General features: G+C 42.3%; 1 protein-coding gene across 4 annotated transcripts in view; it reads right to left on the bottom strand.

Annotated features, from left to right (window-relative positions):
• Nucleotides 1-17,915, bottom strand: part of kcnab2a (potassium voltage-gated channel subfamily A regulatory beta subunit 2a) — a 306,240-nt gene that overhangs the window by 73,523 nt on the left and 214,802 nt on the right. For all 4 annotated transcript variants that reach the window (XM_041207162.1, XM_041207163.1, XM_041207161.1 and 1 more), the window contains one exon: nt 15,373-15,452. In XM_041207162.1, the coding sequence (XP_041063096.1) occupies nt 15,373-15,452 (80 nt within the window). The remainder of the gene's footprint in view (nt 1-15,372; nt 15,453-17,915) is intronic.

The following is a 17,915-nucleotide window of genomic DNA, read 5'->3' as shown; positions in this document are numbered from 1 at the left end:
AAGGGGGAGGAGGCTGGAGTGAACATTCAGCCTCAAGGGGAGCCACCTTTGGGAAGGACAGGCACAGGCATAAGGGGCGAGAGGCACAAGGGCCAAGAGGTAGTCCAAGGCGGAAGGGGACGCAGAAGATGCCACTATCCTGCTGCCAGGATATACAGGCGGCGAAGCAGCTAACTCAGTATGTCTGAGGTGCAGTGCCAAAGGAGGCTCCGTCTCTCAAGGGAATACTGTATCTGTCAGATGATAGGGCCTGAGATCTCTGCTAACTGCGTGGGTGGACACGCCATGCCAGCAGCTCTGAAGGCCACAGCTGCCCTCAACTTCTATGCCTCTGGCTTCTTCCAGGGGTCGGTGGGTGATCTTTGCAGTGTCTCCCAAACAGTTGTGTACAATTGTGTCAAGCAGGTTACAGATGCTCTGTTCAGGCATGCATTGACCTTCATCCACTACCATTGGGACCAGGCAAGCCAGGCACAGCAAGCTAGAGGCTTTGCGGCAATAGCTGGCTTCCCCCGCGTCCAGGATGCAATAGACTGTACACATGTGGCCATCAAGGCGCCAGCAGGTGAGCCCGGTGCCTTCGTCAACAGAAAAGGCTTCCACTCCATGAATGTGCAGAGTGTGTGTGATCACAAACTGCAGATTCTGCAAGTCTGCGCAAGGTACCCAGGCAGCTCCCACGGCGCCTACACCCTCAGACGCTCCCAGGTGCCAGGGCTCTTCAGTGCTCCAGCCCAGCTTGATGGATGGCTGCTGGGTGACAAGGGCTGTCCCCTCAGAAGATGGCTCATGACGCCTCTCTGCCATCCAAGGACAGAAGCTGAGCAGTGGTACAATAAGTGCCACGCCTTCACAAGGGCTGTAGTGGAGAGAACCATTGGTCTTCTCAAGTTGCGCTTCCAATGCCTGGACCGCTCAGGGGGCGCACTCCAGTACCCCTGAGATCGTGTCTCGGTGATAGTGGTTGTATGCTGTGCTCTCCACAATCTTGCACTGGAAAGAGAGGACGCAGTGGACGATGAAGACATCGACGCAGCGGCTGCGGCTGCACACGAGTCCAGCAGTGAATCCAAGGGTGAGCATGCACAGGGAAATGCTGAGGGGGTGGACGCTGACCAACGCATACTCCAGGGTGGCAGGGACACCCGGGAGGCTTTAATCCAATGAACCTTCAGGTTACATACCACAGATGTAACCACCAGGACAAGCCTAGGCTGTAGGCTCAATACTCGACACCTAAGTGCAAAATCTGTCAGGTTAGGAACAGTCATTAAGGGCCTTGTTAACAAAGCTGAATGTCCAACCAAGCACTCTTTACAGTTTTGGAAACCATACACATGCAGAAAAAAAGAGGCACCCTCAGCCATAATGACATATCTGAATTTATTCTGTCAAGCAAACCAACTCATTCCAAAAAAAGAGAACAGTGTTACCAAAGAAAACAAGTCATAAGGACCTCATCTTGGGCCAACACAAAAGCACCAGTGAAAAACCCGTGGTGTGCCCAAGATGCTTTATGTTTTCGTTTCTGGGTGCTACATCTTGGTGCTGTCCCATCACTTGGAGTGGCATCTGAGACAACCTGCAGACTCTGCTGTCTTGTTGGCCTCGATGACCTTGGCAGTCGTCCTCTGGCCTGTGGAGCCAGTGCTGGCCTCCCACAGCTAGCATCCCCCCAGTTGTCACAGCCTCACCGGATGATACGGTCACTGGAAGAAGGGCGGAGGAACTGCCACCCTCATCTGGAGCGCCCTGAGAGGTACCCGCAGAGACGCCAGGCAGCTGCTGCGCTGATGTGAGGTCGCTTTGGACCTCCCTGCTCACCGTGGATGATGGGCATCAAGCTGGGAAAGTTGATGCCCAAACCATCTCCCACATTGGCATTGACCAGCTGCGGTGAATGCTGATGTGAGGGCTTGCTGGTTAGAGCGCATCCCCAGGAAGCCCTGACAGGTCTGAAGGAGGCTCTCCATGAGGGCTGCCACACTCCATGGGGGACGCATGGCACCCAGACATGTGGCTCATTGCTTCGGTGAACGTCCGCGTAGACTCCTCCACCAAGACCAAACCAAGCATAGCCTCATGTATCTCCCCCAGATGCTCCCGCACACCCAGCTGTATTTCCTGCACCTGCTGCATTGCGGACGACTCCTGAGGCACATCATCAGGCACCGACTGAGCATGTGCCTGGTCCTCAGCAGTCCTCCGACTGCTTGCGCCACGGGCTCTCTCTGTCTCTGCCAGCTCCTCCAGCGACTGTGAAGTGCCCTCACCACTATGCCCTGGGACACTAGCCAATGTTCGAATTCCTACCGAGATGCTAGCATCTGCCTCGCAGAATTGGTGTGATGCTGGTGAGACTTCAGGCCCCTCAGGTGTGAGGGGGAACCTCTGCTGCTCCTCGTCCCGGCTCTGCTCCGATGATGTTGAAAGGAAGAACAAGGACAGTGGATCAGTTAACGTGGAGACAATATCAAAGTGCATCCCTGTCCCCCGGATCATTATGCGCTCATCCTTCCATAACCAATGGTCAAGCCATGTTGCAAAATTAAATCAATTAACATTCAGCAGTGCTATGGCTGTTGGGAGAACAACGCTGACCTCACTGTTGGGCATAAATACTTAGCTGTGGCACCCCAGCCTCACTGCCACCAGTGGACCTTGGCACATTGCGCCTCTCCAGATCCAGGGGCTCCTGCTCGAAACAGCTAAGGATTGCAATCTGTGCCTGGCCGCCGTCCGTCCTCCCACGCTCTGCCGTGTTATGAGCATTCTTTTCCTGAAAATGAGAGACAAGCATTGATTAATGAATATTGCACATGGACTCTCTTCACACATGGCCCACCCCAACCAGAGTGGGGCATATCAGGGCTCCAGGGCTGCCTCACCCCATTGCTGCCGAACACGCACACAAAGATGCTAGGCCTGCTCCACACTCCCCACACCCGCCTTGGACACATACTGCCTACATCACATTAGGCACCACACAGTTTTATCCTTCCATAGCAAGGGGGTGCAAGGACGTGGAGTGCAGAACGCAGCAGATGGTTCGTTGCCACGCCACCTTGAAGCTTCCCTCCCAGTATGTCATTCCCCTGACTTGGACACGTCTTGGAGTACAAACACAGTGCCCAGGTGCAGCTCCTCCAGGTTGCCCTCAAACCAGTCAAGTGGGACTCAGTGTAACACATGCTGCGGGGGCATTACCCATCTCTTCATCACCCTCTCAGGCTGTCCTCAGCATGGGCAGTATTTGCTTGCTCACCCAGCAGAGAACGAATGCCGTCAACGATTCAATGCAGTCCCTACACTCAGACTTGGGGGGGGGCAAGCAAAACCAGACTTGGCAGGGGGGGGGGGGGGAAGCAGCAGGGTAAGCCAACTTGCTGGATTACATGACCAGTGCCAACATGGTACTCACCCTGCCAGAGACTACATTCTCTGCTAATATGTTGCAGATATCCATAAACTCAGTGGCATTAAGTAGCATTAAGTGGCTTTGCTGAGCTCTTTATAAAATCTCCAGTTAGCTTCAAATATCCTTTAATTAGGAGTATCTGTAGGGATACTTGATCCAGGTGCGGCGCACCACGTCGCGGGAACTCACCACCTCCTCCAAGACACATTCCTCCTCCCATCCTGGGAACTAGCATCTCCCACCATGCTGCCGCCTCCTCGAGGAGGGAAGCAAGGCAGTCATCTGAGAAACAAAGGGCACACTGGCCCCCTCCCGCCCTAGCCTGTTCCCGCTGCCCTACCCTCCAGCCTCGCCTGCTCCGCTGGCCTGCCCTGCTCACCAGAAGCTTCTGATAAACAGGCCGCCGGGTTGCCATTGGATCCGGCAGACAATGCACTTACGTACCACCCGCCCACTCCCACTATCCTTGGGAATCGGGCATTACGCTGGGCAGGCCTTAATAGGTCCTTAAAATGGCGGTGTTGACCCAATTGCAGGCGGCGATCGGGTCTACACTCTCCCACGCCCATTCTACCACCTCCCCACCAAACAGAAAATTCAGCCCAAAAAGGTTTGGACAGCTGGAAGTGAATATATTCAAGTAGGATTCCCAGAAGTTGTAGGTCTTCTTTTGAGCAAGAATCTCAATTTTTTTCCCTACAGATACTCCTAATTAAAGGATATTTGAAGCTAACTGGAGACTTTATAAAGAGCTCAGCAAAGCCATGAAAATGGGTACTTAATGCCACTGAGTTTATGGATGTCTGCAACATATTAGCAGAGAATGTAGTCTCTAGCAGGAGAACTGCAAATTGACCTTCAAAGTTAGTCTGTCAAATTAAAATTGAAGTTTTGTTGTGAAGTAAATGGAGTATTGAATATATAAAGACAAGGAAGTCATGCTTAATCTTCACAAATCTCTGGTTAGGTCTCAACTGGAGTATTGTTTGCAATTCCAGGCATCACATTTTACAAATGATTTTTTAATAATTTTTGCTGGGATGTGGGTGCTGACAAAACCAGCATACATTGCCTATCCCTAACTGCCATTGAAGAGGGAATGGTGATCCACCTTCCTGAGCTATTGCGGTCCACGTTGTATAGGTACACCCACACTGTTGTTAGGGAGAGTGTTCCAAGCTTTTGATCCAGAAACAGCGGAGGAATGGTGATATAGTTCCAAGTCAGGATGGTGTGTGGCAAGTGGTTTTGGTCCTATCTGTCTGCTGCCTTTGTCCTTCTAGATGGCAGAGGTTATGGGTTTGAAAAGTGTTGGTGAGCTGCTGCAGTGTATCTTGAAGGTGGTACTCACTGCTGCCATCGCACACCTGTGGCGGAGGAATGAACATTTAAAGTAATCGATGGGATGTCAATCAAGTGGGCTGCTTTGTTTTGGATGGTATCGAGCTTCTTGAGTGTTATTGGAGCTGCACTCATCCAAGCAAGTGGAGAGTATTCCATCACACTGCTGACTTGTAAATGGTGCCTTGTAAATGGCAGACAGACTTTGAGTCAGTTGCCAGAAAATTCCAAGCCTCTCACCTTTTTTTGTAGCCACAATATTTATTTGGCTGGTCCTATTCAGTTTCCGGTCAATGGTAACCCCCAGAAAGTTAATGGGGGGGATTCAGCGATGGTAATGTTATTGAACATTAAGGGGAGACATTTAGGTTCTCTCTTTTTGGAGATGGTCATTTCCTGGCACTTGCATGGCATGAACGTTACTTGCCACTTATTAGCCCAAGCTATAGGTACAGATTGCTTCGGTATCTGAGGAGTCACGAATGATACTGAAAACTGCAATAAATCAGCAAACATCCTCACTCTGACCTTATGATGAAGAAAAGGTCATTGATGAAGCAGCTGAAGATGGTTGGGCCTAGGGCACTATCCTGAGAAACTCCTGCAGTGATGAACCTGGTGCTGAGACGATTGACCTCCAAATAACCACAATCATCTTCCTTTGTGCTAGATATGACTTGAACCAGTGGAGAATTTTCCCCGATTCCCATCGACTTCAATTTTGCTAGGGCTCCTTGATGCCACACTAGGTCAAACGCTGTCCTGATGTCAAGCCAGTAACTCTTTTCTAGCCTATGGAATTCAGCTATTTTGTCCACTTTTGGTCAAGGCTGTAAAGAGGGCTGGAATCAAGTGTGCCTAGTGGAAAACAAAATTGAGCAACGAGCATGCCATTCTTGAATAAATGCTGCTAAATAGCACTGTCAATGACACCTACCATCACTTTGATGATGACTGAGAGTAGATTGCTGGGAAAGTAAATGGCCAGATTATATTTGTCCTGCTCTTTGTGGACAGACATACTTTTGGCAATTTTCCATTTTGTCAGTATTGCCAGTGTTGTAGCTGTACTGGAACAGCTTTTCTAGGGGTGTGTCTAGTTTTGCAATACCGGGGGGATGGCGGGGCGGAAATATTGTTAGGGCCCATAGATGGTGCTGTATCCAGTGACTTCAGCCATTTCTTGATACCACGTGGACTGAAGCAAATTGGCTGTAGACTGGTATTTCGCATTTTATAATTTTAAATTAAAAATGATAAAGACAGAAAATGTTTAGAAATTTGATTTTCCTATTTTAGTTATTTTATGTTATCAAGCAGTACTGAACAACTTAAAAACTGTGTTGTGCAATTAATCTTAGATGGGAGATGGATACTAGTAAGTATTTAAGTACAATCAAACCTGCATTTGTTAACACATTAAGGATCAAATTTGAATGATTTGTGCTGACTTTCTTTGCATATGGCTAATTGAACAGCTAATTATGAATTAGCTAATACTTTTGTTCCGCTCATGAAAACAGTGGCATTTTAATTTTACTGTTTATGCCATAATCACATTATATCATTACCCTGAGGGAGAAGGAAAATTGTCTCATTCCCAAGAGCCCCTTCTCCTACAGCTACTGAATGTGCAAGAGTGCTTTACAATCTGATTTTCCTGCTCTCCCTTGAGAGGAGAGACCTAACCTGTTCTCAGCATCTCTCCTGGTGGCCATGATGCAGACCAGGGGATGTGGGAAGCTGCACAGCCACTGTATTCCTTATGCGGGAGAACTGATACATTGAATTTGCTAAGAAAGAAAAAATAAAATAAGATAAAATGAAATAGAAAAATAAAACTGAAAAATTAATGAATCAGAATAAATAATTATATAAAATTAAATGTGTCAAAAAATTGCTTAAGCAAATGTGAGTACTTAAATCTGATGAAAGTTTATGGTGTTAAATGTATTCAGTAGCATTCCCATTCAAATATAAATGCAGCTTTTACATTTTTTCAGTCTGACCAAACATCACAAAACATCTAAATCAAACACATTAAAGTTATAAGGCTCTCTGCATATTTCAGAAGGCACATGTTGGAGACATCTACAAGGACAAGGGTAGCAGGTGCTTGGGAACACTATCACTGCCATTACAACAACAAATTTTATTTATATAGTGCCTTTAATGTAATAAAACACTTCAAGACATTTCACAGGAATGTTATAAAGCAAAATTAGACACAAAGCTGCATAAAGCAATAGTTTGGCCAAACAGGAGGCCAAAGAAGAGGTTTTAAGGAGCTTATTGAAAGGAGAAAGGGAGATGAAAAGGCAGAGAGGTTAGAGAGGAAATTCCATTACACAAATTCCATTCTATATCTGGGTAGATAAAATTAAACATTCCCATTGTTGGTTGTTTTCATTGCACCCCTGTGAAATACTTTGTGTTTAGGGATTGAACTAGTAGTTGGTTGCAATTTCTCACCAGTAGTTTCACTTTGTTTTCCTCATTTAACTGAATCTGTAACTAGAGTGATTCTCGATGGGTTGTACTATGTTTCCTTTATAACTCTTCCTCCTTACGCCTATCTCCTCTAAATTATATCTCTTCTGGTGTTGTCTCCAATTTATGCCACACTCCATACCAAGTTTTCCTTGTACCTAGGATATTGTATGCACTAACCTTACTAATTCAGCTATCTTTACTGAAGGACACATTCATACCTTTAGAAGCTCTGGGCTTGATTATACCAATGCATTTCTAGCCAGCCTCCACATTCTATCCCCCATAAACTTGGCATCCAAAACTCTGCAGCTCATGTGCTGACCCACACCAAGTCATGTTCACCTATTACCCTGGTACTCACTGACCTACACTAGTTCTTGGTTAGGCAACGCATCATTTTTAAAATTCTTATCCTGGTATACAAATATCTCCTTGATCTAGTCTCTCCCTATCACTTTAATCTTCTCCAGTCCCACAACATTCTGAGATATGTGTGTTCCTCTAATTCTGGCCTCTTGAGTATCCCTGATTTTAATTGCTCTGCCATTGGCAGTCCTGCCTTCAGTTGCCAAGGCCCAAAACTCTGGAATTCTCATCTCTTCAATTCTCTCTCTCTCCTTCAAGACACTCCTTAAAATCTACCTCTTTGACCAAGCTTTTGATTATCAGTCCAAGTATCTCCTTTGTGGTTCAGTGTCAAATTTTGCTTTATAATGCTCCTGTTAAGTGCCTTCAAATGTTTTATGTTAAAGGAGCTATATAAATAAAAGTTGTTTTTGTTGTAAACTTATCATTTGTCTTCAATCCTTTCCATTGCCTTTTGCTTCATTTGTGTTTAAATATTTTCCTAATTTGTATTAAATATTTTTCCCAACCTGAGGGTTCTGCCTGAAATGAGTATAGACATTCACAAGTCAGTTAATGGCAACATCAATGTACAATAATACTTGGCATTTATAGTGTCTTTAATGTCCAAAAACATCTCAAGGCACTTCAGAGGGACGATTATTGAACCAAATATGACATTGAGCCACTTAAGGAGATGTTAGGACAGGTGGCCAAAAGCTTTGTCAAAGAGGCTGGTTTTAAGGAGTATATTAAAGAAGCAGTAGTACAGAAACAGTCTGTATGTCTATGAGGATTGAACTAACACAATACAAAAAGTCATTGTTGGAAAATCCCCCTTCACCACCACCTGTCCCGAATATAATGACTGGTTGCTGGGATAAATTCAGGTGTTTTGCCCTTGTGTTCCTAAACTGAGCTATTCAATAATGGGGACATCACAATCAAGTCAGACCCAGTCTTCATGCAAGATTGAGGGTAGTATTTAGAAACAGAAGTTCTGGCTGACTTTGCTTCCCCAGACAACGGCAACTAAATCCACTCGTAGTCAGTGATTCATTGATGCCCCAGCAGAAATGAACTAATTCAGCAATGACTAACAATTGAATGACAGATTTTAGGGAAATGAACAGACATGCAGGTGTTTTGCCTCTTTACTGGTGCAAGGATAAGCATGAAAAGGGGTCACATTGCGCAAGGTTAGTTTATGCTCCAGCTGAATTTCTCAGAGCACAGCAAATAGGGCAGTAGAGGAACAGTAACAATAACTGATAACTATTGGTTACCACAGAGCAGTGGTGTTTTAATTTCAGTCGAGATTTACTTTAGTAGATGGCAATGTAATTTGGCATTAGAAACTAATCCTATTGGTTAAGCCCCTATGATTTGTTGGTAAGATTGGGAACAAGTAGAAAAAAAATGCTGAAGGATAAGCAAATCACATATACATGCTACAAATGTCCAGCATCAAGATGAACAAATTAATCAAGGGCAAAAACACAGTGCATATGTTGTGAAAGCTGGACTACAGTACTAGAGTGGCATGGGGCCATATGCTCGTGCAGGCAAAACAGGAGGAACCAGTTGAGAAGTGAAAGATCTACAGATTGTAAAGGGGAGGCGTGGACACCAACATTTCTATATCAAACAAATGATGGATCACCTAGCAAATCAACATTATAAATAAAAATTCACCCAGTTCTTGCTTTTATCATGTTGAATCTGCGTTCTACTGATGTAGAACATGTAAGTGAACAACTTTAGACATTCTCCAATCCAAGCAATTTACATACATGCTGTATAATGGAACAGAAGAAATATCATAAGTTGGTAGCCCTCTATTTGTAGGCTCTCCATGGTTCTTCTCACAGCTCCTGATATAATCTCTCAGCCAAAGAAATCACTAGAACTTAACTGGCTAATTAGATATCAGTCTCTCACTGTCCACATAAGCACCCCAGCAGGCTGTTCACTGCCCAAGCTCTGCTCAGATTCCTGTGCCCAGGTGACCGTCAACTCGCTGTTCCAGCTTGACCTAAACTGCCTCCATCAAATAGGGGCCTTGATCCCTGCCAACAGTCAATACTGAATGCTAGCCAAAGGCAATGAACTCTGCAAGACCCTCACTTTATCTAACTCGAAGCACTATATAATCTCTCTCACATCACATGTGTGGAAACTTCACTAAATAAAAGCAGGAAAAGCAACAAACATCCAACAGATTGATCAGCATCTGAAATAAAAAGGCAAGTTGCATTTTCAATGGAACTTGTGAATTGCTTCACTTCTTTATGATGCTTAATAATTCATCTAAGTTCCTACACTCAATGAGGTCATTGAATCATAGAATGGTTATAGCTCAGAAGGAGTCCATTAAGTCTGTCATATCCCTGCCAGTAAGAATAGCTCACCTGGTTCCATTCTCTCCCACTTTTTCCCCCAAAGCCTTGCAAATTTTTCTCTTCAAATAATCATCCAATTTATTTTTAAAAGCCACAATTGAATCTGCCTTTGTCATGTTCTCATCTCAGGCAGTGCATTCCAGATCCTAACCACTTGCTGCATAAAAACAGCTTTTGCCTCATGTTGCTGTTGCTTCTGAATCCAATCACCTTAAATTAGTGTCCACTGGTTCTCAGCTCTTCTGCCAACAGGAAGTTTCTCTCGCACAATTTCTCCCAGACCCTTCTTGATTTTGAATACCTCTATCAAGTCGCCTCTAAATCTTCTCTTCCCCAAGGAGAACTGTCGCAGCTTCTCCAATCTATCCATATAACTGAAGTTCCTCATCTCTGGAAGATTCTGGCCTATGACTTGGATAGCATCTTCTTTGTTGGTCCCACCCCTGCTTTTACCACCCTTTTTACTATTGATATGTCAATAGAAGACTTTTGGACTGCCTTTTATGTTAGCTGCTAGTCTCTTCTTATACTCTCTCTTTGCTTCTCTTAATTGTTTGTTCACTTCCCCTCAGAAATTTCTATATTCAGTTTGGTGCTCACAGTATTATCCACTTGACATCTGTCATATGCACTCTTTTACTGCTTCATTTTTCTCTCTATCCCTTTAATCATTCATTGAGCTCTGGGTTTGTTTGTCCTACCTTTCCCTATCATAGGAGTATACCTTGACCAAACTATCTCCTCTTTTAAACACAGCCAATTGTTTGATTACAATTTTGCCTACCAATCTTTGATTCCAATTTACCCTTGGCCAGATCCGTTCTCACGTCTATGAAGTTAGCTCTCCCTCAATTATTTTTAATCTGGATAGGTTCTTGTCATTTATCATAGTCAACCTAAACCTTATCATAGTCATAAACCGTATAATATTATGATCACTGTCCCCTAAATGTTCTGCTACTGACATTTGATCCACCTCATTCCCCAGCACTAGATACAGCAAAGCATCCTTCCTTGTTTGACTGGAAACATACAGATGTAGAAAATTTTCCTGAACACACTTCAGAAACTCTTGCCCCTCTCTGCCCTTTACATTGTTAATAATGCAGGCTGGGATTTTCCTACCCCATTGTGGTGGGAGCCACTGTGGGAGATTTGGCAGCTCAGCCAAAAGTCCATTGACTTTCGGCAGGACCAAGTGATCCTGGCAGCAAGGAGACCCGGAAAATCCCGCCCCCAGTCTATATTAGAATAATTAAAATCCCCCATTATTACTCATGTATAATCATTGCACCCCTGTGTAATTTCCTTACAAATTTGTTCTTCCATATCATTCCCACTAGTTGGTGACCTGCAGAATACGCCTAGCAATGTAATGGTACTTCTACTGTTTATCCCTCACCAAACAGATTCTGTCCTTGACTCCTCTAGGACATCCTCTCTCTCTTGCACAATAACGTTCTCCTTAATGAATAGTGCAACTCATCACCCTTTCTTTCCTTTTCTATCTTTTCTGAACATCACGTAGCCAAGCATATTTAGTACTCAGATATGTTGCTACCACGTTATATTTTGATGCGGCTCTCTGCATTTGTAGCTCATCAACTTTACTTACCACTTCTGTTCGCATACATGTATAACAAACTTAAGTTAGACCTTATTACATTCCCACTTACTCTGACCTTACCTAATACCTTACTGTTTTCTACTTCAGTGCTATCTGTCTATACTGTTTAAATTCCTATGAAACTGATTTTTAAGAAGAGATCCTAATAAAAACCATAAATTCTGGAAATACACAGATGAGGTGAAGAGTCTCACTCAAAACAATAACCTAACTTTTCCTTGCAAAAGGTGTCCTGAAGCATTTTCTGTTCTAATCTTTTGAAAAAATTCTTTCAGAAATTGTATGTTTCTTTATTTCTATAAAGCACAAGTTTTCAATGTATACACAACTCAGTGAAAATTATTCCCTATTTTACAATTTCTTTAATGATATATAACAAAAATGAATTATAGTCCCCCAGGAGCTCAGTAACTCCAATAAATATGGCTGAAACTTAAAATGAATCTCCATTTCTTCCTTGAGTATGCATTAAGGGTAAACTGAAGGCTGTAACAGGTTGCTTTGACAGTTTGAGCAGTCACTAATGAGGAAAGCTGGCGGATATAACAAGTGATAGCTCTGTGAATAATCTGCCCTTGATACATTAGATAATTACCACAATTATCAAAACATTTTACCTACTTCTAGGGTTAGGCTTCTCTTGGTGTCACATTTCACTTTGTACAAAATTAACCAATCTTTGTGTTGGTGGCAAGTTGAACATTTGCTTTAATGGAAAGCAGACACAAAGCTCAAGGTTAGATCCAAACAGAAATCCAGCACAAATGTGTCAAGAAGGATTGCCAATACTGTGATTGTTTTTCCAAATTTCTACTGGTATGTAATTTTAAATAAATGTTGCTGAATCTCCCATGATATTGCTCACAATGAATTGCAAAATATCATGCAATTTAAGTAAATGCTTTACAACGAGGAGAGATCAGGGCAGTACATAGATATAGAATTTTGAAAAAAGTCTGATACAGAGATATGCTTACAAACAATAGGATAGATATTCGGATCCCCGCAAAGTTCAGCGCATAACTAGGTCACACTTTAGGTGAAACTGAAAGTGATGTCATTTACAGGTGTGCCAAGAAAAAACAAACAGTGGCATTCCCAAAAGGAAAGCCACTGCACAAACATCTGGGACCAAAGCAAAATATAGCTGTGATGGAAGAGATGGCACAAAGAATGAAAATAAAAAAATGTACCAAACAAAATAAATTCACAATATACTTACACACCATTCTTTGAAACCAAGGTTGGAATTTTACGTTCAGTGTGCGGGTGCGCACCCGACATGCACAAACTTAATATGATGTGCGAAGACGTCGGGCGTGCGTCTTGATGTTACTGTGCACTCGTAGAATATTTCATTCGGCGGGTGCACAGCTGGTGTTGGCTACGCGCCCGCTGATAATTGAAAGGCCTATTAAGGTCATTATTGAGCTCATTAACTTGAAATTTATGCCGCCAGTCCAACCTAACAGTTGGTGGGATGTTTTAGGAAACCTCATCCACGAGCAGGATGAAGTTTCCTGAAGCTAATACAAATTAAATAAAGACATTATTTTGAAATTAAAAACATGTCCCATCTCATGTGACACAGTCCCATGAGATGGGACGTTTCATTAACCTTTTATAGTCTTTATTAATGCTTTTGAAAAACGCTTCAAGCTCCCTTTGACACCTCTGTGCCTCTAGGAGATTGAAGCGCGCTTTCATGCGCTTACGTGCAGGCCTGCTCACCCTCCTCCCCTTACCCGCACAGGTAGTGCTCAGTGCTGCTGCTCGAGATCCACGCAGGGTGGGCCTTAATTGGCCTGTCTGTGTGAAATTGCAGTGCTGAGCCAATCGTGAGCGGCTTCCCAACCGCCCCTGCCTGCTCCCGATGAGGGCAAATTTCTGGCCCAATAGTTATTTTCCTCTGGCCCTTTAAATTTACATTCCCACTTTTAACAACTGTCCAGCAATCCAGGATAGGTTTTGTATACTGATACTGGTATTCTTATACTACAGACCTGGTAAGAGTGCAGGATCACTCCCCCTTATAACAACATTAAAGTGGAACTCTCACTTTTTTTTGTTGGGCAGAAGCTTTCTGTGCTGTTCAGGACTCACCTGAATTGTGTTTTATGGACAGAGAGTTGACGTGAACAACCTCAACATATGTTTACAATCTTCTGTCATGAAAATACAATAATTTTCATAATATTGTTGTGATTTATTGTAAAGGTGGGTTAATAGTGGGGTTTGGATTAGTTTCTCTGTGAGGACGTGTGTGTGGTGGATTTAATTGAATTAGAGATAGCTAGTCTGGAGCTTTTGAGTGTTCAAAAGGGAAGCTAGATTTGAAATGCTAAATATGTAAACATGGCTGAGATTTTAGAATGCGAGGTGTGAGGAACATTTGCATTTTTAAATAAATAAGCGTAGTGAATTTCAAAGAGATGATAAGGTGTTACACCTAGACATAAGAGGCTAAGACAGTGTGTTTATTTTTCCCTAAGGTTACTGATAATATGAGTACGATGAAAGGTTTATATTATGGAAAAAGTAAAGTTGCATAGACATGTTGGAATAATGGAACTTACATAAAAAAGGGAGACACATGTATAAAGGAGCTGAAGTTATGTGTAAGGAGAAGTCATTCCAAGGTCTAACAAGTGTGAAAAGTCTTCCAGCCTGTATGTATCAAGTAGATGTCTACAGGAACTGAAGCTAAGAGAACTCACTGTGAAGTTGGAGTCAGATTAATTAGGGAAATTAGGAGTTATTATAGTAGCAATTCGTAGACCTATGTATGTGCTTAAAATCTTTTATTAATAAATATTTAATTTAGCTTTGTAAACAACCTCTAAGACTCGGTGAACTTATTACTACTGAATTCAAGACATGCATCTCGAAATAAAAGTACAAATTGTAAAACAGTTGTTGCAGCTGTTTCAAGTTTCTCTCTGGGATTTGAGCAGCTCGGCATTTACCATTCACTTATATGTCATTCATGAGCTCTAGCACAATTGAAAATTGCAGCTAGCATGAATTTAAACATTTTTAATGGCATCTTTGAAAATTTGAGACAATCAGAAAATGACTTTTTAGAAAAAAGCTAATAGACACAATTAAAGTATAGCACACAGTACTGTATACATAAAAAAGAATTAGGCTGAGAGACAACAGACTTACTGTCATTCAGCTGATTGGGACAGAGCATTTAGGTGGGTTGGCAATGCAGTACAGAAATTCCTCAATATATTGTGCTGTAAAAATGACTAAATGTTTGGATTTCTTTTTTCAATTTTAACCTTTCTGCAATCTCACCTTCTACTCAACTTACTGATTAAACATTAAGATGTCAAACCGTTATTAATTAGGTGGCCAGCATGGTTAACATTATAATTAAACTTGCTAGCACCCTCAGGTGATTCAGTGATATCATTTCAACGTTTGAAAAAATTTTTGTAATACTTGGCAAATTTACTAGAGGTGGTTGTCATACTTCAACGTAAAGTCCAGAACACTAAATGCCAACCATTAGAAGCTCAACCATGGGAAATATATGAATTGCTGCTATATTACATCATTGATCACAACAGGCAAACAATTTAAAACCATGAAAATACCAGCCTGGATGTAATGAAGTTAGGTCATTCTTATTTACCATTATTAGGCTGGGAAATAACTATCCTTATTTTAAAAAGAGATCTGCTTGATCAGTACATCATGCTGTATTCTGCTAGGCCCGCAAAGGTCAATGTACCTACTTGCCAGCTGCATAAACCTCCGCCGTATCAAAGAGGTTTATTCCATTTTCATAGGCTAGAGTCATCAGCTGTTCAGCCATCTAAAACAAAAAGGAAAAATCTGATGTAAAGAACCCACTTACACAGCTTTTTTTTTGCAAACATGTTGAGCACACAACAGATGCAATTGATGTATAACTTAAAATACAATCTTCCTCTTCCCCATCAAGTGCAAGCAACACAGAAGGAGAGTGGAGGGTGGGGGGAGGGGGGGAGTGGCAGGGGCAGAGTTCACAATGAGAGCATAAGAACATAAAAAAATAGGAGTAGACCGTATGGCCCCTTGGGCCTGCTCCATTACTCATTAAGATCATGGCTGATCTTCTATCTCAATTCCACCTTCCTGCACTTCCACCTTCCTGCACTATCCCCATATCCCTCGATTCCATTAACATCCAAAATTCTATCAATCTCTATTTTGAAAATACTCAGATCTGAGCATCCACAGCTCTCTGGAGTACAGAATTCTAAAGATTCACAACCCTCAGTAAAGAAACTTTTCCTTATCTCAATCATAAATTGCTTATCCTTATACTATGCCCCTTAGGGTTAGTCTTCCTAGCTAGGGAAAAACTTCCTCCCAGCTGTTTTCTCATTAAGCCCCTAAAGAATTTTGTGTGTTTCAATGAGATCACCTGCCATTCTTTTAAACTCTAGAGAGTATAAGCCAAATCTAATCAATCTCTCCTCATAGGACAATTCTCTCATCGCAGGAATCAGTCTAGTAATTTGTCTGCCATTTTTACATTCTCTATCTAGGAGACTCCTAATGGATGCAATCAGACAGTCTGCCACGTGACATTCAGCAACATAACTCAGTTTTTGGTTTATTTCTTGGTCCAGCTCAATTTAATGCCCCTCCAATGCCTCTCGTCTGCTGTCCAGCTCCACAGGATTGCCCTTGCATGGTTCCAATCTTACTATTTCAATGCAGCCACAGTATCCTGAACAATGGCTTCTCTCTCACTCCCATACTGTCACCTCCAATGTCTCCCAAGGATATTTCTTTTGCTTGCTCTATCTCATCTACATGGTGCCCCTTGGCAACATTTGCAGACATAGAGCAAGTAGGATCCAATCTACTTAAGTTACATTGAACATCCTACTGAAGAAGTCAGCTTTTACCAAAGGCTATGAATAACTTGAAAAGACTTGAAATATGGTCTACTCTTCCTATTTTTTATGTTCTTATGCTCTCATTGTGAACTCTGCCCCTGCCACCCCCATCCCTCACCCTCCACTCTCCCTCTGTGTTGCTTACTTTTCCTTTAGTTTTTGGGGAAAGTGATTTTTTTTTTGGGAGTGCCTCTACCTCTGCATTATGCTGTTAAATCTAACATGTATAACCACCAATGCTTCTTGAACTAATTTATCTAGCTTACAACCAAACTTTGTCCTGGCCTTTTGAGTCTTGCAGCAAGATGGGTTGAAATTTATTAAGATGAAATGCAGGAAGCATTGCATGTTAATGCTACTTGCAAAGTAGTTTTCAATAAGCTCATTACCTAATGTATCATCTACAGCTAAATAAGGAAGTCAGTATAGTATCAAATTGAAAGAAGCAGTGTACAAATCGGTGAAGATTAATGGTAAATCAGAAGGTTGGACAGATTTTAAGAACCAGGAAAGAATGACTAAAAAAAGAGGGAGAAAGTAGAGTAGCAGAGAAAACTAGCTAGAAATATAAAAACAGTAAGAGTTTCTACAAATCTTTAAATAAGAAAATAGTAATTAAAGGGAATGCTGGCTCACTAGAGAGAGTCTGGGGAATTAATAATGGAAAACAAGGGAACAGCAGAAGCACTGAACAGGTATTTTGTGTTTCTACAAATCTTTAAATAAGAAAATAGTAATTAAAGGGAATGCTGGCTCACTAGAGAGAGTCTGGGGAATTAATAATGGAAAACAAGGGAACAGCAGAAGCACTGAACAGGTATTTTGTGTCTGTCTTCACTATAGAAGACTTAAGAAACTTCTTGAAGGTACATGAAAATCAAGAGGTGAAAGAGAGGGAGGAACTTAAACCAATTACCATCACCAGGGAAAAGGTACTGGGAAAACTATTAGACCTAAAGGCTGACAAGTCCCCAGGACTTGATGACCTGCATCTTACGTTCTTTAAAACGTGGCTATAGAGATAGTAGAGGCATTGGTTATAATCTTACAAAATTCTTTAGGTTCTGGAAGAGACCAGCAGATTGGAAAATGGCAAATATATTCAAGAAAGGAGGGAGACAAAAAGCAGGATACCATAGGCCAGTTAGCCTAACATCTGTCATAGGAAAATTGCTAGAATCCATTACTAAGGTTATAGCAGATACTTAGAAATTCATAATAGGATCAGGCAGAGTCAACATGATTTTGTTAGAAGGAAATCATGTTTATCTAAATTATTAGCATTTCTTGAGGCAGTAACTAGCAAGGCAGATAAGGAGGAAACTGTAAACTTGGTGTATTTTATTTCCAAAAAGCATTTGATAAGGTGCCACATCAAAGGTTGCTCC

This window comes from Carcharodon carcharias, chromosome 15 (genome assembly GCF_017639515.1).
Source record: "Carcharodon carcharias isolate sCarCar2 chromosome 15, sCarCar2.pri, whole genome shotgun sequence".
Taxonomy (NCBI): Eukaryota; Metazoa; Chordata; class Chondrichthyes; order Lamniformes; family Lamnidae; genus Carcharodon; species Carcharodon carcharias.
The sequence above is the reverse complement of the archived record's forward strand: the minus strand, read 5'-3'. Positions and strand labels throughout refer to the sequence as shown.